The sequence below is a fragment of the Hipposideros armiger genome, unplaced genomic scaffold (assembly GCF_001890085.2).
Source record: "Hipposideros armiger isolate ML-2016 unplaced genomic scaffold, ASM189008v1 scaffold_242, whole genome shotgun sequence".
Lineage (NCBI taxonomy): Eukaryota > Metazoa > Chordata > Mammalia > Chiroptera > Hipposideridae > Hipposideros > Hipposideros armiger.
Genome location: NW_017731592.1, coordinates 1,612,412 through 1,634,342, shown reverse-complemented (window position 1 = coordinate 1,634,342; position 21,931 = coordinate 1,612,412). Strand labels below are relative to the sequence as shown.

The window sequence follows — 21,931 nt, the reverse complement described above, 5'->3', positions numbered from 1 at the left end:
AACACCACCTGTTGTGTTACCTGACTTCCCACCCCCATCCACATTTGGCTGTTTGCCAGTATTTGGGTCATAGACAACCTTGCAGGAATAGGTCTCTTCCTGTCTGGGAATGAGTGACTCTCTAGCGGCACTGCTGGGGTCACATGAGGTGTGTTTTTAATTTTTAGCAGAAACTCCCAAACTGCCCCCCCAGAGAAGCTATATCAATGTGCCCTCCATGGAAGGGCCCTGGCTCCCCATGGGGGTTGCTACAGCATCTGGGCCCTCCCTGGGGTGTGTCACCACGTCAGACAACCTAAGTGCTGGTTAAGTTCCAGGGACAATTCCTTGCAGTATCCTGGGCTGGTCATTTCCCCTCCTGCAGTGGTGGGTTCATCCCCACCAGGCTGTTTTGTTGTGAGAAAATGAGATAAAGAATGGAGCGTGGCTAACTTAGGGACCTTAGTAGATGTGAATTCCTCCTCCTATAGGGGCTGACCTTCAGGGAGGCTCTTTCACCTGACCCATGAACCCCTTTCTCATGAGACAATCTCCTTGGTTCCTAAGAACAACAGGCATCATCACTAGGGGGTCTGCAGAAGGGTGGGCTTGGCCTGCAGGATATGCCAACTTTGAGAAGATAATCCATCTCTAACCTGGTGTCCCCGCTTCTCTATCCGGGGATGGAAGGGTGTCTCCTCCCACAGGCAGAAGTCCCAGGGCTCAGGGTTTCTGCAGCTGACCACGGGAGGGACATGGGCTTGCCTCTCACCTGCCCCCATCTCTGGCAACAGACTGTGGCCCTGGTGCTATGCAGTCCCCTGTCCAGGACCCCCACTGCCCTGCTGTTCCTGCAGCCTTTACTGGGTCTATGTGAGGCTGCAGCGTCATTTGTCAGCCCACTAGGCCAAGGAGACACAGAAGTGACTAAGAGAGATGAGGTCCCTGCCAGCAGGACACATATATCATATTGTCAGCAATGAGAAACAAGGTCATTACATAGTGGGCTGAGTGTTGTGAAGAAAAAACACTGGATAGACTGATAGAGAACAAAATTGGGGAGCACTTTATATAGGGTGTCATAGTCCGTTTGGGCTGCTACAATAAAAATATCAGAGACTGGGTGGCTTATAAACCAGAGAAGCGGATTTCTCACAGTTCTACAGGCTGGAAGCCCAAGATCAGGTTGCCAGAGTGGTTGGGGGCTGATGGGAGCGCTCTTCAGGTTGTAGATGAGAGGGACATCTTCTCGTTGTGTCCTCACATGGTGGGAGGAGTGAGGGAGCTCCTCCTTCTATAAGGGCACTAATCCCATTCATGAGGGCTCTCCCCTCATGTCCTAATCACCTCCCCCTAGCCCCACCACCTAACACCATCACCTTGGGGGTCTGGATTTGAACACGAGTGTGGTGGGATACACACATTTAGGTCACAGCACAAAGTGACCAGGGAAGGCTCCTCTGAGATGTTTAAGCCAAAGTCTTCAATGAAGCAGGGCTTTTGTGGGTGCAGATCTTAGAAACCCAATACAGAGTAACAAGTTCACACACATGGGAAAAGTGTATTGGCTTGCCTAACGAGGAAGTCTAGGACTTCGGGCATATGTGAATTTAGGTGTTTAGATAATTTTATCAGGAATCTCCTTCCATCTCTCAGTCCTGTGTTGCCCTCATTCACATGCAGGTTCTCTTCCTGCAGGTCCTTTCTGCAAATCCCCAGGAAATGATAGGTAATGACCAGGATTGGGATTCTGATTGGGTGAGAGGACCATCCCTGAAACAAACTGATTGGTTGGGTCTGGGCATGAGTTCACGCCAGCAGCCAGGGGTTAGGTCAACACAGTTAAACACAGACTGAGAGAGCAGAGAGCTGAAGCCCCTTCTCTCAGGAAGGCTTGGCTTCAACTTCTAGAGAAAGGCACGGTGGGCCAGCAAACCCCATGGATCTCTCCCAGAAATTTCAAGGATGAGGAACCAGTTATATGATGAGGGTGAGTGTGGGGAGATCCTGGTGGAGGGGAGAGCAAGTGCAAAGAGCTGGAGTGGGGATGAGAGCTCAGCCTGTTTGAGGGGGTCAGGAGGGCCACTCACTTCCCAGATTCCTTCTCCAGGCTCCTGTCTCCCCTTGGCTTCCTCTGTGAAAGCACCAGGACAGAGTCTGGCTTCTCTGCCTGCAGGCTGGGGCCCTCATTCTGGGAGGTCTTTCCTGCTGCCCCTCCCTGTGTGAGGTTTCCCTGGCTGATGGGAGACAGGGAAGACCACCCAGCCAAAGAAGGCAAGTGGCAGAACCTGCCCTTACCACAACACCCAGTGTCCCCAACAAGGCCTTCGGTGCCTCCAAAGGAACTGCGGCTAGAGACTCACTCAGTCCACAAAAGAAACAGAAAACAGCAACCAGGCACTACTCAGATCAGAGACTGAAGAACAGCATGATGACACCTGGCAGAAGCGCAGCTCCCCAGAGGGGTCTTCCCCCCCCACACACACACACATACACACTCACACCCCATGCTCTGTGCAGTCAGGAAGAGAGGTTCTGATAACAGGAAGTCAAAGGATACATCCTGAGGTCCCCAAGAGCTTCTGGGTACTGTGAACTTGGTGACAGAGGCAGTGCGGTTTTGGGGGGAGAGGGAAGGGGGGCAGGGGGGATACAGGGTACACAAGGAACACCCACATGGCAGAATATTAATTATTATAATAACAATGTCATACATCCAGGACAAACCCAGCTGCCCCAAACCAAATGCAAAATCTGTATATCTGGTAGAGTCCAGTGGGTAGAGGAAGGGGCTGCTCACCTGGACCCCCAGGCTTTACTCATACCTGTTCCCTGAGGAGGGGCTGGCCCCTCCTCCTGCTCCCTGATGAGGCTTGGCACAGGGTGGGGAGGCTGGCACTGCCAACGCCACCCCTCTGTGTTGGGCATGCCTACACAGGGAAGAATGGGGAGGCCCACCTTCACCTACTGGCCTGGCTGCAAGGGATGGGTGGGTAAGCCTGTGAGGGACCAAGTGGTGGCAGCTGTGGGGTGTGGCTACTCTGAGCCCCTCTCCACCCCATCCTGGCTCTTCCTACGGGCCTGCCCGTGGCAGGAAGGGGCCAGAGACACTCATGGCACAGACAGGGCATGCAGAGCGGGCCTATTGCATGCTCGGCCCGCCAGGTGCCATGCAGCCAGCCTGAGCTGTTGGACAGCTGTCAGAGGACCGAGTGGGCAGTAGAGTCTGAGGGGCCCCCTTTGGGATGGGCTGATGATTCAGTCTGTGGTGGGGCCTTCTGGGAGGTGGACCCTTGGGCAGGCAGCTGCAGAAATTCTGGAAGCACCAGGTCCTCTTTGCGCAGAAGGCCCCTTTGGTCGTGAGCCCCGCTGCTTTGCACCCGGTTCAGCAGCTCTACCAGGCCTGAGGGTGACCACAGAGTCAGGGCGCCCTCCTGCACAGACCTGCCCACACTAGCCCACCACAGTTCTGCAGCTCACGTTATTGCCACACCTCCCTGATCCCAGCACCAACGCCCCCTCCCACCCCCACTGGTTCCCCAACCCCAGTGGCGCCCCGCCCTCCTGTCTTACCCCCATTGGCATCCAGTCTGGTCCCACCCCCTCTGGTCTCTAGTCCCTACCATTCCCAATGTACCTTCAATGTCACAGGTCTGTCGCTTCCCAATGACACTACTGGGCGCCTCGGCCAGCGAGTTGAGGGGCAGTGGAGGGGGATGGGTGGCCTTGTCCCGGGTTCTAGGTGGGCCTCCCTGAGAGAACGTGGGGTCAGAGCCACAACGGGCGGGGGGGCGGGGGGGACAGCGTGCAGAAGAGGGCGCCCGCCTCTCGCTCACCTGGCTACAGCACGGGGATGTGTCACTGGCTTCTGAAATCTTCGCGCCTGCGGCAGAGAGCGCCACCTTTCAGTGTTTGCTTCCTACCTGAACCCCCTTAGTCCAGAGCCGTCCCCAGGGACAAAGACCAGGGCCAAGATCCCCTACCTGGGAGGGTGTGCAAAACCAGTCTCTGGGCCGCCACCGAGCTCACTAGCTTCTCTAGATCCAGCAGCTGCTGCTCACCTGGCTGCAGGCACAGGTCAGCAGCCCGCAGGACAGGCAGCCAGCTCCCCGGCTCCCCGCCTCCCCACCCGTTCAAGCCCTGCCGCCCCGCGACTCACCCGGCGCAGCGCCACCTGTTGCGGACTCAGGCCATGCTTCGCCAGGATAGGCTGTAGCGCCTCCTGTACCCGTTTGGTGGGTTTGGCGGAGATCCGCACGACGCGCTGCAGTGCAGCCAACTCGAGCCTGCGTGGAATCCTTGGGCTGCCGAAGGGCGGAGAGCGGACCCCACCTCTTCCCCAACCCACCCATGCCAGCCCCAGAGGCGGCAGAGTCTAAACTGGCGAGAAGTGCCAGCTGGCTGTGAGGCCTTAGCCCATGGGGCGGGGTTAGCACAAGGGGTGGGACCTGCAGGGGAGAACAGTAGCTTGAACAAGACCCCGACCCAAGCCTGGAGTGCGGGCACTCACTCGAAGGTGATCCTGTTCTCCAGCCGCACTTCCTGGTCCGCCAGCACTGTGCAGTCCTGATCCAGTACCAGGGCCTTCTGCAGACGCCAGGCAGTGTCTGAGTCCCTCCCCCCACCCCTAGCTATCCCTGCTGTCGGAGGGTACCACTCTCACTTCCTCATTGGCCGCCCTAAGGGTCAGAGGGAGGGGTCGATGGGCAGCTGAGCAGTAGCAATGAGAATGGGGTAGAGACCAGGATGAAGTCAGAGCCTGGCATGGCCAAGGCCAGGGAGAAGGGTGGCAAAAATGCTAGACAGACTTGCAAAAGGAGCAGTTATGGGAAACATGGGTGTGGGATGGGCACGGAATGGTAATGGGGTTGCTTGGGCAAAGGGGAAGGCTTAGGTCCTGGATCACAGGGCACCTCTTCCTGGGCCAGGGCAGGATCTGCCTCCTGGAGAGCTGTCCCTTGTCCCTATGGCATGCGAAACCCAGACTAACTAGATGAATTCTTCCCTCACCATCCACCTTTGGTCAGCCACCCAGGCCTTGTCCCTTTTTGGACACTTGTCCACTTCTTTCCAACCCCACCTACTAGGGACACTTCTTGTCTCCTCAGTGCAAAAAGGGCTGTTCCCCCAAGATCACTGTGAGAACAGCAGGATAGGAAGTGCCTGACACATAGTAGGTGCATAAACAGTAGCTGTAGTGATTACTGCCCCCAGAGGCTCTGCTGCCTGCACCAGCCCGAGGCTCCCCTGCCATAGGACTGTGTTGTGCTGCAGGGACAGCTGGGGTGTGGGTGGTGAAGTTATATTTAGTAAACATGAAAGCCCATCTGGGCTATGGAGGCTGCCTGGGAGGCCTGAGAGAGTGGGCAGAGCTCTTCCACTGCTGCCCTCATACTCCCATGTTCCAGGCCCCTGAACACACCTGCACTCTTACCCGCCTCAGGCCTTGCTTAAGCTCTTCCCTCTGCCTGGAATGTCCTCCCCGCACAGCTCTGACAGGCAAACTCCTCCTTATCCTTGTTAACTGCTGCTTCTTCTAGGAAGCCTTCCTGGGACCAACCAGAAATGCCTACCGTGCCCCAGAAACTCTCTGGTGATTCAACTCCTCCTCCCTGATCACATTCCGCCTGGCTCATCTCTAGCTGGTAGAGCTGGGGGACAGCGCTTAGGCCCAGGTCCCTCTGCCTACCCACCTGGCAGGGCCTTAGGACTTGTCTACTGGGTGAATGAAATCGTGTTGGGTCTTCTGGGATGCATCCTTCTTTAGACCCCCCTTACTGGGTGGTTTAATTTAAAGTGAGTTTTCCCGTGACTCCTTGTTAAAGCTATGCAGGTTTGCACCTAAGGGAAAGTTTCTCAGAGGTTAGTTGCAGTTGGGTGCTCCTGGTGGCAGAGGAGGTGAGGGCTCCCCCAAATGGTCATTTCAGGGATGGGCAGTCAGTTTGGAATGATGGGGGAAAACCCAGCTCCAGCAGGGGTTCTCCCTATTCTACCTCCCAGGGATCATCACAGTGAGGATGATGGGTGAAGCTGGATACCAGGATGGGAGTGGGGTGGGGATAGGATTTTTGGCGGTTAAGAGTGGATATGTGAGTTTCAGTTAAGAGTTGGTGCTGCGTTGATTTGGAGTTGGGCATGCGGGGAGGGAGTGGAGTTAGGAAAGGGGTGAGAATAGGGGATGGAGTTGGAATTAGGGTTGGTCCACATTAGGAATGGAATTGGGGTTGAGCTCATAGCTGAGCACAGATAGGAATAGGATTGGGATCAGGATCAGGAAGGGAGTTAGAGTTGGGGACCAGGCCAGGTTCGCACCTGCTCGTTGCCCACCAGATAGACCTTGATGTCAGGTAGAGAGAGGCCACGTTTCTCACAGATGCCTGCCAGCATGGCTCGGATGGTGAGGCCAGGTCGGGCCAGGGCCAAGGAAGCGGTGCCATCGGGCAGGTACACGCAGCAGTACTTCCCTAGCCGGCTTTCGTTCTCACCTTCTGAGCTCCCAAGGCTCTTCCGGTGGCTCTGATTCAGGGCAGGTGTGGAGGGAGGTCATGTGTGCACAGATAGGTAAGCTCACTGGGGCACACACATGCACACATGTACACACACGTCCAAGAGCACACCTGTAGTCCTTCTACAGAAACACATGTGTGCTCACCCAGGCACATGGGCACCCAGAGGCAGGTCCACCTACTGACCCCCACATAGGCACTGTGTACACCTGAGCACCCACATGTGCATACACCTCAGCTAAAGAGGATGTGCGCTCATGACATGCATGGAGACAATGTGATAAGTACAGGAAGAAAGGCAGGAGGCTGAGGGATTGACTGTGAGGAGTAAGGAGGCAGGAGAGTGGGAACAGTGACTGGGGATGATAGCGGCAGGCACACAAAGGGGCCTGAGTAGTGGCCATAGCCCACACTTCGTCTCTCCCAGCAGTGGGCTCACCTCAGATTTGCTGCTGACAAAGGCAAGGAAGCCGAGGTCCAGACTGGCGGAGGAGTTGAGGGAGCCCTGGGACTCTCGTCGCAAGGCCGAATTTGCCGCGGTGCCCGCTAGTTCTACGAGAGAGGGCGCAATGAACAGCAATGAACAGGACAGGCCCCCCCCCCGCCCCCCTACGTTGAGGCCTCTCCCCAGCCGGTGGGCCCTGTTGGAGCTCTCCTGCATGCATCTAACATGGTTTGGGTTCCTACAAACATTGCTACTGAGGGGGCTTCCCAAACTTCTGGGGTCTAGCCTGGGACCCGAACCACCGGGGCAACGTGGTGGACACAGGTACCTGCATTTATTTCGGTTATCACAGATTTATAGGCTGTGGCACAAATAGGAGGAAGAGGGAGTTCTCAAGGCTTGTCCAAACTCCCGCCCCGACTCTGCTTTGAGGCCAGCTCCCGCCCTCACCCCTGCGGAAGGACTTGCGGAGCTGGCGGCCCCCAGGGCCCTCAGCCGGCGGCAGCTGCCCCAACTCCTCCACACCCAGAGGCAGCGACTTCCCGGGCTTCAGCTTCGGCTTCTGCAGGTACAAGGAAGACGCTGGCACGAGTCTGGGCCCTAGCCCGCACACAGACGGTAGGCAACCTTCGCAAATCTGCACCGGGCCCCCTGCTGCCCACATCCCCTAGCCCGCACCTTTCTGGTGGCATCTGGGCTGCAGAGGCGCGAGAAGCCAGGTTCCGGCAGGGAGCGTCCCTCCGCCTCCGCCAGGAGGCACTCGCGGTACAGCGGCGACTTGACAAAGCGTGCATAGCTGTCGAACTTCATCAAGTTGAAGATCTGCGGGAACGGACGCCAGGGCGGTAAGCCGGCGTCACATGCCGGGCCCCCGGGGTTGGCCGGTCCCCAACCTAGGGCTTTACCCCGACCTCCAGAGCCCAGGCACCTCCTATATCTCGGCTCCGCCCCGTCCCTGGCCCTTTCTTCACGGCAGCTTCTGGTATCTACCTCTGACCGCGCCCTGTCCCCGCATTTATTTGGCTCGATGCCCACATCCAAATTTATCCCCTTCCCCACTCCACCCCACGCCGTTCAGGCTGTGTCCCTGGATCTGGCCCCGCCTCTGCTCCACTGAGCTCCCCTCCTAGGCCACGCCCTCTCACCTGAAGCTGCTGTGCCCGGAACATGTCGGGTCGGGGATCGGCCAGCACCTCCTCTCCGAGCCAGGCCTGCCGGTCGATGTTCACCGGGCTCAGTGCCTGGCTGGACAGGAACTCCTGGTAGATGTTGCGGGCCTCCTGAGCTAGCTGGGGCAGGAGGGACAGAAGAAGGTCGGGGTCACCGCCCAAGCCCTGGTCCCACCTCTCTGCCTCAGCTCCTCCTTCCCGCTACCTGTTGGGTGTCGCTGGCAGGGATCTGCTGGAAGCGCTGGCAGGCCTTCCAGAAAGTCACGTTCTCGGCACTGAACTCTTTCTTCAGGAACTCCTGAGGAGGAGGGCAAGAGGGAGAGGCAGTCAGAGGCACAGAGACCCAGTCAGTGGATGTGGTCAAAGAGACTGGGATAGAGACACAGGGCCAAGAGGCCAAGCCAGACAGATGGGGCCAGATCCAGAGGCACAGAGAGAAAATGAATGGTAGAGACAAGGACAGAGAGAAGCGAAGTTCCCAGCTGGGAGAAGAGGAAGAGGGTGCCCAAGAAAGGCTGGAAGAGGCAGCTGACAGAGGAGTCCCACTGGCCACCCTGAAGCTCCATCCATGCCCTCTCCCATGTCCCCACCCCCGGTGGCTACTGCCTTCCACCCTCCCTAGCCCACCCCAGGCCTCACAGTGAAGTAAGCCAGGCCTAGTGGGTCCTGCAGCAGCCGCTCGAAGGACAGGCCCCAGCTGGCCACAGGCTGCTCCTCGGCGGAGAAGGGACTGCTGGGGCCACTGGGGAGACTGTGGACGCTGAGGGAGCTGCCTCGGCCCTCGCCCTGGCCCTGGGGCCTTGCTGTGCTGCTCAGCTCTGCAGGGGGATAGACAAGCGGAGGTGAGCCTTTCGGCTTTCTCCAGCCCTTGGCCCAACCCCATCTGCGGATAATTTCCGTGGAAAGATAGCAATTAGCAAGGGTATCCCCACCCCATTTCCACATCCACACCGCCCCCAGCCAGACTTCCTCCATACACTCTGTCACTTACCTCCATCTGAGACAGCCAGAACCTACAAGAGACCCGAGGTAGAAAATCAGAGTAGAGCCCAAGGGGGGATTTTCAAAGACCGTTCCGGCCCTAGCCCCCAGGACTGGAGCTGTGTTCTCCTCTGCCTGGAGGACCGTGCTGGGCATTCCCAGCCAGGTCACTTCTTGCTCAAGGTTTTGCTGAGGCTGTCCCCAGCTCCCTTCCATCATCTGCCAATCCCTGTGTGCTGGGACTTATGCCTGGTATCCTCCAGTCTCCCCTGGCTCCCTCTTCCTCCAGCGCCTGCTGGGTGAGCCCAGGTGTACATATAGCATGGCAGATAGGAGCACAAACTTTGAATCCTGTTTTGCCACTTACTAGCTGTGTGACTTGGGGCAAATTACTTGTCTCCATCTGGAAAGAGGGGTTGATGATAATAGGGGCTGTTGTGAGGCCCAAATCAGTTTAAAGTATTTGCATCATCTGGAACAGTGGCCAGCATGTGGGAAGCGCTATATCAATGTTTGCTGTTGTCTTTGAGGATGGAGAGGTACCTCTGTAGCTGATGCTCTCCTTATTATGACTGTTTCCTCTTGAGGCCCAGGGTCTCCCTTGAGTCCCACCCCTCCTTGGGTGGGACAGGATACTATTTTATAGTACAGAGCAGTTGTTCTCAAACTTCAGTGTGCATTAGAATGACTGCGAGGGACCCACCTCCAGTGACTCAGATTCAGTAGGATGGGGCCCGAGATGCCCCATTGCTAACAAGCTTCTAGGTGACACTGCTGGTCCATGGACCACACTGTGAGTAGCATTGCTGTTGAGGCCAACTCCATCTTCCCCTTCCTCCCTTACCACCCCCCCCCCCCAATCTGAGTTCTTTGGGAATCCCAACTATTAGTGAAACAGAAAAACCCTCCTTTCAAAATGAGTCTTGCTTGGTCTTCCCACCTTCCTAGCAGCTCCTCCAGCTTCCTTGTCATCTCCTACCCACACAAGGTGGCCCCTACCTCTCCCTGACTCTGTCCTGGCCCCTATCTCCCACCTACATCTCCCCATGTCCAAACACACATAGCCACATAGCTAACTTCCTGCTAACATCTCCACAAATGTCCCACAAGCCCTTCAAACTCATCCAGTCCCAAATGGGAGACACCTCTGCTGCCACCACAGCAGGGTGCCCAACCAGCTTCCTTGCATTCCATCTTTCTTCCCATCACCTGAGCTCCCAACACCAGGGCTTGAGTCATTCCCAATTCTTCCCTCCCTCTCACCTCCTACATTTTCACTAGGTCGTCATGGGAGCTTGCACTACCCTCCCTTCTTTTCATCCCCCCTAGAAACAGGTCTGCAACCACCCCCACCCCCACCCCCGAAGCCTCCTCCTGGCTGCCATCTCTCTCTCTGCTCTCCACTCACACCTGGGGCACTCAGGTCACACACAGGAGCAGGCCTGCAGATATGTAGGACATTACTAATATCTTGGCCCTCGTTTTCTTCTTTTTAAGTTTAAAGAGGGTTCCCACATTTAAAAATCAGTAGTTTTACAAAACACCCCAGCTTTCTGTCTCCCCTTTATGACTATAATGCCCCAGCTATCCTGAGTTTCTTCTGGCATGGCAACCTTGATTGGAATTGAATAGCAACCAGTGCCTAGAAGGGGCACTGATTGCCCCCCAGAGGTCCCTGGGGCCAATTTGATGCATTTGTGTTACTTATGGAGGCAGGCACTGCTCTGGACTGCATGAGTTCAAATCTGTGCTGTGTGACCTTGGACATGGTACTTCACCTCTCTGTGCCTCAGTTTCTTCCTCTATACAAATGGGGCAAATAATGGGCTTGACTTCAAAGGGTTGCTGTAATTAAGTTAAATATATAAACAGCGGGTGCCCAAAATATGTATACACATTTTAAGAAAGGAAAACTGCATTAAAATTGTAATATTCAATATACAAGTATACTGATAACAAAAGATGAGTGAATACAAGTCACGTTTGACTTCTGCAATTACAAGAGGTGCTCAAAGCGAGACACTTCTGATTACGGCGAACTACTGCTTGAGCAATGTTGGCCAAAGTGGCCACTTGTATACATTTTTTTGGCACCCCAATATATATACGGTATACATATATAAAACTCAGAAGACTATCTGCCATGTGTAAATACTGAAGGAACATTACTATTACTGTTGTTGTTGTATTAGTGTTGGTGTATGACCCTGCTCCCTCTTTCAAATTTGCAAGTCCTGCCATGGAGGAGAGCACAGGTGTCAGGGTCTGTCAGACCCAGATTCAAATCCCAGCCCTGCCCTTTTCTAGTTTCATAACAGTGGGTTCCTCCCTGAGCCTCGTCGCCCACTTGGAGCACTGGGATAAGATGTTGCTGAGAAGAGGGAAAGTTTGTACAGGGCATGGCTGGGTGTGGAACCGTTTCAGCACACCTTGTCCCGGCCCACCCAGCCCTTGCCCCCCTGCCTCTGCTCTTCCCCCATCCATCTGATGGCTTCCTTCAAGTCATCTCCCAAGGCTGCAGGATCAAGTCCCAATCTGCTGTGGTGTGCGAGGCTGACAGTCCCCTCCAGCCTGCTCTTTGCCTTCCTGGGAGCTCCCCTGATGCCCCCACCTGCCTGTCCAGGCTGCTCTGCAGGCCGTTTCCAGCCACCATGCTGCTGTCTGTCCATGCCCTCCTCCTAGGTCTCCGGGAACCATCCTGACTCCCCGCCTCCTCCCCCTCCTCAGGTGCCACCTGGCCCTGCCTTCTCCCACACCCACTGGCCTCTCTCTGGCCGGCCCTCCAACCCGGGACTCACCCTCTCCCTTGCTCAGAGCCCCCATGGCAGCTGGGGCAGGCAAGGGCCCCAGAGAGGTGACAACCCCTGACTGGCCCCCTAGTTCCCAGCTCACACTCCTATTTTGTTTTATTCTTTGCAGTAGGTAGAATTGACTTTCTGTATCTTTAGGGGGGCTGGCTCCCAGGTCCTCCCTGGGACCCACTCCCTGCCCTGGTGCTGGGTTGTAGCTGAAGCTCTTCCTGGGCCCGACTAATGAACCCCTTCAGTCCCCCTCTTTCCCTCCCCCTCACTTCCACCCTATACTTTATCAAATTTTTATGTTTTCCCCACACCCCTATACACTCCTGCTTCCTGCTTTGCTGTTTCCTCTGCCTGGGTATCTGTTCCTGCTCCCCCACCCAACGGCGCTCCAATCTCTTTGACATCAGTCACCCCCAAACACCAGCCATCCCAAATATCCCTGTTTACCGCGCTTGTCTAGGCCTCTCTCCCCTGCCAGTCTGGTGGCTCCCAGAGGACAGGCCTGGTTTATAGGAGAGCAACCACCTGAACTCCCTCCCACAAAGACCCCTCCTTGCCCCAGTGCTCTCAACCAGCCATCAGGGCCCTGAGCAGCACTCCTCTGCCCTCGTAGGTGGCCTTGGCACATCCCCCATCAGGGATGCCCCACCACTGAACACCCCATCTCTGCAGCCTGCATTCACCTTCCTGAGCCCCTCCTGCCCCACTGGTTGTTGATCAATGGGGTTGGGGCTGAGACGGGGTAGAGACCAAGATCCGGAGGTGGGAGGGGCTCCAGTTCCAGTTCCACTATTCCAGGGCAAGTAACTCTCCTTCTCTGGACCTGTTTCCCCCTGGGTAGCATGGGCTCAGCATTCCCAACCTGCTGGGGCTGCTGGGAAGGACAGAGGAGGCCCGTATGTGAAAACAGCAAGCATGCAGTGGTCAGGGGCTCCGCTGACCTCATGCTGATGCCGCTGGCCAGGCTCTGACCTGCCCAGGCTCCCAGACCTGGGGAAGTTGTGCTGAACAGGGCTGGCCTTGCCCCACCCTGGTTTGCCTGAGGAGAAGTGGTGAGTGAATGGGAGAAAAGGGGAAGGGAGGATGAGGAAGGGTGTGGTGGCCAGTGACACCCCTGACCCACTGTCTGGCCCCAGTTTGCCATACTTTTTCCTTAGGAAATGGGCCCTGGGGGAGCCGCTGGTATCTGAAAATACTAAGGTGAAGGTGGCCCAGCATTTACTGAGCACACTCTGATAGCACACACACATCCTTGTTCTCACTCCATCCTCACATCCTGATCCTGTATGGCAGCTATTATTACTTCCATCTCACAGGTGAGGAAACCTAGACCCAAATAAGTCATACAGTTGGAAAATGGCTGAGCTGAAGTTGGAACCCAGGTGTGCCTGACTCTGGAGCCTGAGGTCTTCCCTCTGCTAAGCTCCCTCCCTGGGTGGATAGGAGATGGCCCAGTGGAGCTAGGAGGCCTAGGGCTTCAACCCTTGGGCCACAGGTGGGCAAGGTCAGGCGGGAGTAAAGGGCCCAGGGGCTCCTCTTGAACTCTGACCCTGGAGAGGTCAGATCTCAAAGGGAGGGCCGATTTACTGAGTCTCTTCTGTGCTGGACACTCGGTACCTTCATCTCATTTCATCCCAGCTTAGAGAACTGAGGCGCTGAGATCCTCTCTGGGTATGTCCACAGAGAATCCAGGGAGCCTGGCCCCTTCGGCCTAGGCCAGGCATGTGGAGATGACCCCAGCCTTGGCCCCTTTGTAAGGCCACCCTCCTCCCCAGGACCTGGCCCTGAGCTGGACCACCAGAGGTAGAGTGGGCTCTACCTTGCAGGTCTCCTTGTTAGGTGGGGAAGATGAACTGGGCCTCCTGAGAGTGACAGGACACAATAAATGCCCATCCCGTGTTTCCCCACATCTGGGCCTTTCCCCGGGCCATGCCCTCCTCCAGCTGGCACACCCTTTCAGGATATCTTACATGCAGCAGGGCACCAAATGAGCGGGGAGGTTAGTTCTCCTTCCCCAGATCCCTCTCGAGCGTTCTCTATCCCTGACCAGTGACTGTTACCCACGCCTGAATTTTATTCTGGTATTTGTGCCCATGTCTTTCATGTCTTGCCAGAGTGGGAGCCGCTTGAGGTCAGGGGACAGGGTGATGGGCCTGGGTCTTGAGGGCCTGGGACAGGGCGGGCACAGAGCAGGCCCTAAGGAGGGGTTGTTGATTGAATGAGTGAGTGAACAAATGAAGTGGCAGTTGGGACTGTGTGACATCTCTGGGAGGGGAGCTGGGAGCCATCTCTAAGTGACAGGTTTCACTGCAACTGCCTGACAAGCTGAGTGGCAGAAAGACAAGGCTGACAAATGAAGTGCCTCTGCAGGGAATGACAACGGGTGGGGTGGCAGCAGAGGGAGGTGGGGGAGGACAGAGTCAGCCAGTTCAGGGAGGTGGGGGAGCCCTGGCATTGAGTCAGCCCAGCCGGGTTCAAATGTGGGCCCCTGTACTTGCTGGCTGCCCTCAGGAAGTCGTTTACTTTTCTGAGCCTCTGTCCAGAGGTAATTCATGGAAGGAGCCAGACGCCTGGCTCACAGGTGCCTCTCTATGCACATCCCTGCTACGAACGCCAATGCCTGTCCGTCCCTCCCCATCTCTCAGCCGCGCATGGCCTCAGAAAGCTCCCAATGACCAGCAAGCAGCCAATCTGTGGCCCTCTGGATTCCCAGAGGTGGCACAGAGCATTCGGAACAGGCCCAGGAAAGGCAAAGATAAAGCAGTGTGTGCAGGTTGCTGAGAGGAGCCAGGCAGGGTGCCCGTGGGTTTTCCAGGACTGGGGGCAGAGCTTTGGTGCCCTCTCTGCCCTGAATGACTTTGGGTAGAGCAGCCATGGTTGATGTGGGAGGGGCAGAGGCTGGGTCTGTCCCTGGTACACTCAGCTGCCCTCTGGGGTGGGTGTGGGAGTGGGAGTGGGCATGGTCCCCCTTGGGCTAGCCTCCAAGTGACATGCCTCTGGAGTAGGCCCATGGGTTCTTGAACTTTCAGTTAGGGTGACAGTAGAGACAGTGAGGTGGGGACTGGACCAGGTTGGAGGGGTCTGCCTCTCTCCCACCCAGCTAGCCTGGGGCTGGGCCATAAAGAGATGCTGGAAGAAGGAGAGAGATGGAAACAGATCTTGCGAATTAGGAGGGAGGAGTGGGGTGGCTCAGCTTCTTGGTGAGGCAGGGGATCCTTGAAGAGGGGCTGAGCATGAAAGGAGGGAATTGGGCTGACATTTATGGAGGCCCCGCTTACCCCCACACACATAATGAATGGGTCAGGGGCCTCATATTCACCATTTCACTTAATCATCTCAATAAGATTTTGAGATCTGTTCTAATCTCATTTTACAGAGGAAGAAACTGAGGGTCAGAGAGGACCCCTTAGTAAGGGCCAACAGAGCAGATACTGAAACCCAGGTCTCCCTAGACCTATTGGCTTTGTCCCACAGTACTAGGCTGGGCTAGTACTAGGTTGTCTCACTAGGTGGGAGGTTAGGTGGGAGGCTAGGACATAGTCTGATCTTCCTGGGGTTGTTGGGAGGGTGGGGACCTGCCAAGTGGGCTGGTTTCCTAGGGAGAGAAGGGAGGCCCAGCACAGGCTGCACCATCTGTTGAATGAATAAAGAAGCTGGACCTTCCAAGCACAGCTCTGACCCAGGGACCAAGCAGACAGGGAGAGGGTTTAGGGGGTGGAGCAGCAGCAGCAGCCAGGGGCATCCTAGTGCCCAGCCACCCCTCCCTTCCTGGTAATCCAGGAATAGAACAGACAGAAGATGCACCAACTTGGCCTAACCCTGCTAACCCATCCCAGACTGCCCAAGGACTAATTTTGGCAGGAAGCCCCTGGAGCAGGTTCAGCTGCAGGGCAGTGACCCAGTGAGGGCTGTCCCTTACCTGACCTTGGGCATCAGGACATGGGTGAGGAGGGGAGGGCTAAAGTTAAATGCGGTGTGAGAGCTTGGACCACCATGGGGCTGAGCAGGGGAAAAGGAGCATGCCAGGTGTCCCTGCTATGCTAGGATACAGGCAGCCCCAGATGGTGCCAAAGTAGCAGGAGAGTGGGCAGTGTGGGCTGGACAAGAAGCTCATGCCCACTGTGCTCTGGTTTCATCCCCAGAAACGCCCCGGGTCCCCAGCAGGCCAATCTGGAGGGTCTTGGAGTAAGGGCACCAGGTCCCACAGCTGCTGTTTGTACCCAACTTCTCCCGCCCGCTAGCAGCATGCAGGCTCTTGCCCAGCCCTGCCAGGTATGTTCCTGGGCTCCACCCTGGGTGTGCCCACCCCTCCTCATGGGCCTGGCCTGGAGCCAGCACTCACCATGCGCCCGTTGGGGACGCCCAGGTGCTTGGGCTTCCCTGGCATGCCGCCGCTGTTCACCGGTCCCCGCCACGGGGGGTGCCCACCATGGGGACTGTGGGCAGCACCGGCCAGAGCTTGCAGGGTGGCGGGCAGGCAGCAGAGAGAGCCTGGCTCTGCTCCTGCAGGCCCTCACATCCTGAAACACCAGCTCACTACCTCTTTTCTTTGCCACAGGAAGTGTCTCTATAGAAACCGAACCACAGAAAGAAGAAAGGTTTAAGAGAGAGAACGCCTCTTCCTACACACAAGCACACACACACACACACACACACACACACACACACACACACACACGTACACACACATTCATGCATGCACACACGCTGCCAACGCAACTTTGGCAGCACCCCACACAGGCACCAACACACAGCAGAGGCCTCTATGTGCCCAGCGAGGAACCCAGCCTGGTCTGGCCCTGCCCAGGGAGCTCCATGGCCATGTCTGGGCACAAGAAGTACATGCTCACACATCTAGGCACCTTTGGGACACCCTGGCAGGGGCTCCCATGGACATGTGTACATGTACACCAAGTATCCACATGTGGGCCTTACTCAGCACACATTTATCTTACATCTGCTGTGTGCCAGGCCTGTGCATACTCAGCACCCCTCCCCCAGGCAGCCGTGCCCATGCAGTGACTTACTACCTTTATTCCCAGATGCTTCCCAGGCATGTGCCCCACTGTGAAAACAGATGGACACCTTGCATGCATGGTCATGCACACACATACCATTCAAGTGTGCATGTCATAAACACACAGGCTTTCCCTCGTAAGGACCACCTGGTGTTCAGTCATATATCTGCACAGTCCTGTGGACAGGTACATATGACAGGCATACCTACACATAGGCACATATGTGTGCCCATGATTGCCCACCCAGGCCGGGGCACAGATCAGGTTTATCTGTGCCCAAAGACACGTGCATTTACACTCCACTTGCTCACATATAAATCCCACCACAGTAGAGCCCTGTCAACTGAAGAGTGCCACCCTGCCCTCACAGCCTGGCCCAGTCCCAGATGAACGTGGGCCTTTTAGCCAGCGTCCTCAGTTTGCCTCTTTCGTACACATGCATGTACCCACTACAGGACTTGCATCTTACTTGAAGTATGGACTTAGAGATCTCAAAGTCACCCACCACTCCTGTTTGGGCCCCTCTCTACAGGGATAAGGTAACACCCCCCTTAGCCAGAGAAACCCACATTTGTGACTCTCATGCTTAAAACCATCCCATTACCTTCTGGAAAAAGGTGATGTTCCTTACCTGGGAGTTGAAAGGCCCTTTAAGTTCTGGCCTCAGCCAAACTCTCGCTCACCCTCTCAGCCATTCCAAACTGTTTGCCTTCCTTATGCTTTCAAGCATCACTCCTGCTTTTGCATTTTCTGTCCCCTCTCCTGGGAATGCCTGTCCCCTTTCCAGTAAACTACTCATTCTTCATGACCCCATTCCAGGTTCTAAAACAAGTACTCATTCTTTCGCCAATGACTTATTAATCACTTCCTATGTGCCAAGCACTGTTCTAGATGCTGGGGATTCAATAGCAACCATAACTGACAAAAATCCCAACCCTCCTGGAAGTCTAGTGGAATCTACATGTCCTTGTTTGTATGGATAGAGATAAATCTCTGGAAGGGTATACCCCTGGGGAGAGGAGTAGAGTGGCAGAGGACTCTTGTACATATGTCCATATCATATATATATATATATATATGAATTATTACTTTAATAATAAAGCTCATTAAAAAATATGATCCAGAAAAGATGTCTTAGTACTTAACCCTGAATAAGTTCATTCATTCAAAAGGGAAGCTTCTTAAAATAAAGAGGCAAACAACCAACAATTCCACCTTGTGATCTATAATAGGGGTTATTAATTCAAATGCCTAGAAGGGTCAGACAGGTGCTGTAAATTTGTGGCCAGTGTGTACACTAGCTTAGAAGAGGAAGGCATTTGTAGGGAGGCAGCCCATGGGCTTAGTGTGGTTGGCTCTCTCAATTTTTCCTGAGAAACCGGAAATTTGGATTTCTAATGTGAATTTAAGACTCCTGATTTAAATATATCGGTAGTTAAATCATTTATTGAAATAGCATTAGCAGGTAAAACAGAGCTCTATTTGGCTGCGGACCACCAGTTTTCAACCTTCGGTCCACAGCCAGCTTTCCTGCACTTCTCATGGACACTTCTTGCTGCACCAGGCAGGCTGCACCAGGCAGGCTGCACCAGGCAGGCTGCACCAGGCAGGCTGCACCAGGCAGGCTGCACCAGGCAGGCACAATAAGCGTCGCAACCATTATCAGAGTCCCGCGACAGGGTGCAGGTCTGCCCTCTTGCGTACACCCAACTGGGGCTGAGGAGCTGGGAGTAATGGACGTCCTCAAATCAGTGGGAATTCTAAGTCTTCAAAGGCGTAAACCTAGAGGGGATGAAGCCAGAGCCAGTTAACGACTCACCCGGGGTCACCCAGTGAGTCCGAGGCGGCGCGGGAATTGGAATTCAGGACTCCGCCTTCAATTTAGAGCCCTTATCCCCTGGAATGGGGAAGGTTACTCCGGGGACGCGACCAGTGGCCAGAGGATGAGGGCGTTGTAATCTTGATTTGTCCAGCCCGCGGGAGCGGCCCACCAAAACTACAAGTTCCAGCATGCCACGCTTCGCCGAAGACCCTCGTGCTGTCGCGGACTCAAACCATCCTCGTGCTCCCCATTGGCTCACAAGCCTAACGTGCTGTTTCATGATTGGTTCTGGCTCGCCACCTCGTTGCTGAGGCTGGCCGACAGGTGCGTCGGGGCCGCAGAGGAGATGGAATTGCACTCGACCAGGATGGTGGCTGCTCAGCAAATAAAGCCGTCGTCCCCTCGGCTGCGAGGCTTTGCTTTTAACTCTCCGGTGACACTAGGATCGGAGGGTTTCCGGCCGGAAGCCATTAGATAGGACACCCGGAAGGCGGAAGTTCTAGAACGGAAGTGATCGAGAGAAACGGAGAATGGCGGCGGAAGGTTGTATTTGGCGCTGGGGCTGGGGCCGGCGGTGCCTGGGCAGGCCTGGGCTTCCCGGCCCCGGCCCTGGCCCCACGACACCTCTACTCCTTCTCCTGTTGCTGGGGCCGGTGACTGCGGATATAACTGATGGCAACAGTGAACATCTCAAGCGGGAACACTCGCTTATCAAGCCCTACCAAGGTGAGGCCTGGGGCGGGAATGAGTGCAGGGCGAGGCTGCATAGGGTTGGGGAAGGGGGTGCCCATGCTACCGAGCAGGGCAGCTCTGTGGGTTTACTGCCTCTGACAAGGCCATTCCTGGCATGGCCTTTTACGCGCCTGTCTCTGCCTGTCTCTACCCACAGGGGTCGGTTCCAGCTCCATGCCCCTCTGGGATTTCCAAGGTAGCACTATACTCACGAGCCAGTACGTGCGTCTGACTCCTGATGAGCGAAGCAAAGAGGGCTCTATCTGGAACCATCAGGTGAGTGGTTCCCCAGAGGGCAGGCATACCCTTAAGGCTTGCCCCTCCTTTCCCCGCCCCTTCCCCGTCTTGGTCACATTCATCAGTAATGACAGGTAATGGCTATTGAAGTTGCTGTGTGTCCGGAGCTGCGCTTGACACTTTACACCCTTTTCACTTAATTTCTTCAAAACCCATGTGAAGTAAGTGATGTTATTTCCATTTTACTGACTAAGAAGCTAAGGCTAAGAGTTGAAAGTTTCTTACCCAAAGTCACACAGTAAGTAGTAGAACTGTCAGGCTGTTTGAATTGAACCCTCTCAAACAGTGCGATAAATGGAAAGAACGGAAGCTTTATTGGTTATTTTGCTACGTGTTAGGCACTGACTTTAACATGCTTGATTGCATTTAATTCTCAGACAGGGTTTTTGAAATAGGCGGCTATTGTGACTTTGTGCAGAGCTAATACAGACAGTGAATAATTCAACATATACAGAATTTAAACTCTGATCTGTCAATCTCCAAGCCTAGCAATTCACTCGCTACACTTGACACCCTCCCCCTGGATGGTGAGGGAACCCCTTAGAAATACTTGTAGACTCAGTCCCCTTCCCCAGTACTTGATTGAGGGTCTTGTCATCAGTGGTATGGAGGAACTGGACTTGTGGGCAGTTTTATTTTCTGTGATCTTTGCTCCAGAAGTCAGGGAGCCTCAGGTGTCACTAGTATGTCACATATAAGCAGTGGCTAAGATCAGTTGCTATACAGACTCTACACTGAGGAAGTGTAGGTCAGGAAAGGAGTGAAAAGGGAATAATTTGGGGTTGGATTACAGAACCTGCTCCTGCCCCAGCCTCCCTGACTTGAACCCTTCCAATGCCTAAGCTGTTGATTTTCTCCATCACCCTGCTCTTTGGTCCTTTCTGATTGATGTCCCTATTTAGTTGTGGGAGCCCACATTGTCCTTGTGTTGCCTCATCTGCCTGTCTCCTCAGCTTCTCTCCTTACTGCTAGGGACATCTGGGGTTTTCTCAGCTTTCACTCTGATTCTCAGAGCCTGGGGTCTCCTGTGAAGGGATAAATATGCATTATGTCTACACATTCTGGTCCCTGGTCCCTGGCATCTTCAGTCTTTCTCTTTGTTGATTTTGTCCAGCCTCTCTGGCTGCCTTCTTGCCTCAGGACCTTTGCATTTGTTTGTCTGGGACACTGCCTCCTAGCTCTTCATGCCTGCTTGGTTCCTTCTCATCTGTTAACACATTGTTTGTGGGAAACGAGTAAACTCGTCATAGCGCTTTAACTCAGGTATAGAGACCTCTTTGTTACGACGCGATTTGGCGGGAAAATGCCCGCATACAAAGTGTTAAGTCTCAGCTCAAGTGCCACTCACTCAGCGGGTACTCCAGTAACCACCCCATCTTCCCTGAGTCACATTCTGTCACATTATTCTACATTTAGATTTTCAGGTAATTTATAAAACTGGTAATGTAGCATTTATTTATTTATTTATTTATTTATTTATTTATTTATTTATTTTTATGGAAATGAGTTCAGTATAGCATTAAGTTTTTTTTTTTTTTTAAATATAAGGTACAAATAGTGCTGAAACTGTTGGAAGTTGGGTTCAGTCACAAGTAACTTAATTATGGTTGTAGGTAGGCTGGTGGTTGGCATTGTCAGTGTGTGGCAATGTTACAGGGCTGATAGATTTCTGTACTTCATCGAATTTTCACAGTCTGGAGTATAATTGCCTTGTTTTCCTTCCCTCACCTTCCCATTCAGCTCCAGGGACCTTTCTTGTTTGGCCCTGTAGATACTCCCTAAAGAATTGGAGTATTTCCTATAGTTCCTGAAAGAAATTGCTTGGAACTTTTAGAATTTTCTGCCTATTGTTTCCCAAGAGCCTCCTCTTCCTTTACTGGGCTGGAGAGATGTTTTTTGGACTTTTCTCTCTTTTGTCTCCTTTACGCACTCCATCTGGGTGAGGCAGCAAATTAGCAAACATTGCTGACTACCTGCTGTCTTCTGAGCAGAGATAGACCCAGTGCCTGCTGTGATTGGGGCAAAATGGTCTGGATGAAGGAGTGGCCCAGCAGTAACTAGAACTTTGAAGTGCCTGTTAGTTGGAGCACAGGACATGGGAAGCCTGAGGGACTGGTCAGGCCCATCCTGAGAGGGTCTTGTGTGTAAGCTGCAGCATGGTCTTTAACCTTTTTTTTGCTG

At 54.5% G+C, this 21,931-nt stretch overlaps 2 protein-coding genes across 4 annotated transcripts in view; one reads left to right on the top strand and one right to left on the bottom strand.

Moving 5' to 3' along the window:
- Positions 1 to 1,022: 1,022 nt before the first annotated feature.
- On the bottom strand, positions 1,023 to 18,936 carry RGS14 (regulator of G protein signaling 14). Of its 3 annotated transcripts, none has more exons than XM_019655616.1 (16): positions 18,719 to 18,936; positions 16,224 to 16,448; positions 9,091 to 9,112; positions 8,739 to 8,917; positions 8,305 to 8,397; positions 8,076 to 8,219; positions 7,609 to 7,752; positions 7,381 to 7,492; positions 6,925 to 7,037; positions 6,292 to 6,495; positions 4,490 to 4,566; positions 4,139 to 4,265; positions 3,963 to 4,044; positions 3,816 to 3,862; positions 3,617 to 3,731; positions 1,023 to 3,382 (listed from the first exon to the last, which is right to left on the bottom strand). In XM_019655616.1, the coding sequence occupies exons 2-16, from the start codon at positions 16,266 to 16,268 to the stop codon at positions 3,180 to 3,182; spliced, it is 1,707 nt and encodes a 568-aa protein (XP_019511161.1). In that variant the 5' UTR covers positions 16,269 to 16,448; positions 18,719 to 18,936; the 3' UTR covers positions 1,023 to 3,179. The 3 variants fall into 3 exon arrangements, with proteins under 3 accessions (XP_019511161.1, XP_019511163.1, XP_019511164.1); XM_019655618.1 differs by lacking the exon at positions 18,719 to 18,936 and adding an exon at positions 17,531 to 17,938; XM_019655619.1 differs by lacking the exon at positions 6,292 to 6,495.
- A 174-nt stretch (positions 18,937 to 19,110) lies between these two features.
- The window catches only part of LMAN2 (lectin, mannose binding 2), a 20,762-nt gene continuing 17,941 nt past the window's right edge, over positions 19,111 to 21,931 (top strand). Inside the window, exons 1-2 of the mRNA XM_019655620.1 lie at positions 19,111 to 19,447; positions 19,611 to 19,729. Coding sequence (XP_019511165.1) covers positions 19,252 to 19,447; positions 19,611 to 19,729 — 315 coding nt within the window. The 5' untranslated portion in view covers positions 19,111 to 19,251. The remainder of the gene's footprint in view (positions 19,448 to 19,610; positions 19,730 to 21,931) is intronic.

What these genes read in the sequence shown, in the direction of transcription:
- RGS14 (XM_019655616.1), bottom strand. Translation starts at nt 16,268, where the DNA reads ATGCCAGGGAAGCCCAAGCACCTGGGCGTCCCCAACGGGCGCATG. An exon ending in TCTGGCTGTCTCAGATGGAG is followed by an intron (nt 8,918 to 9,090) that starts GTAAGTGACAGA and finishes ATCCCCCTGCAG; the next exon opens with AGCTGAGCAGCACAGCAAGG. An exon ending in TAGGCCTGGCTTACTTCACT is followed by an intron (nt 8,398 to 8,738) that starts GTGAGGCCTGGG and finishes CCTCCTCCTCAG; the next exon opens with GAGTTCCTGAAGAAAGAGTT.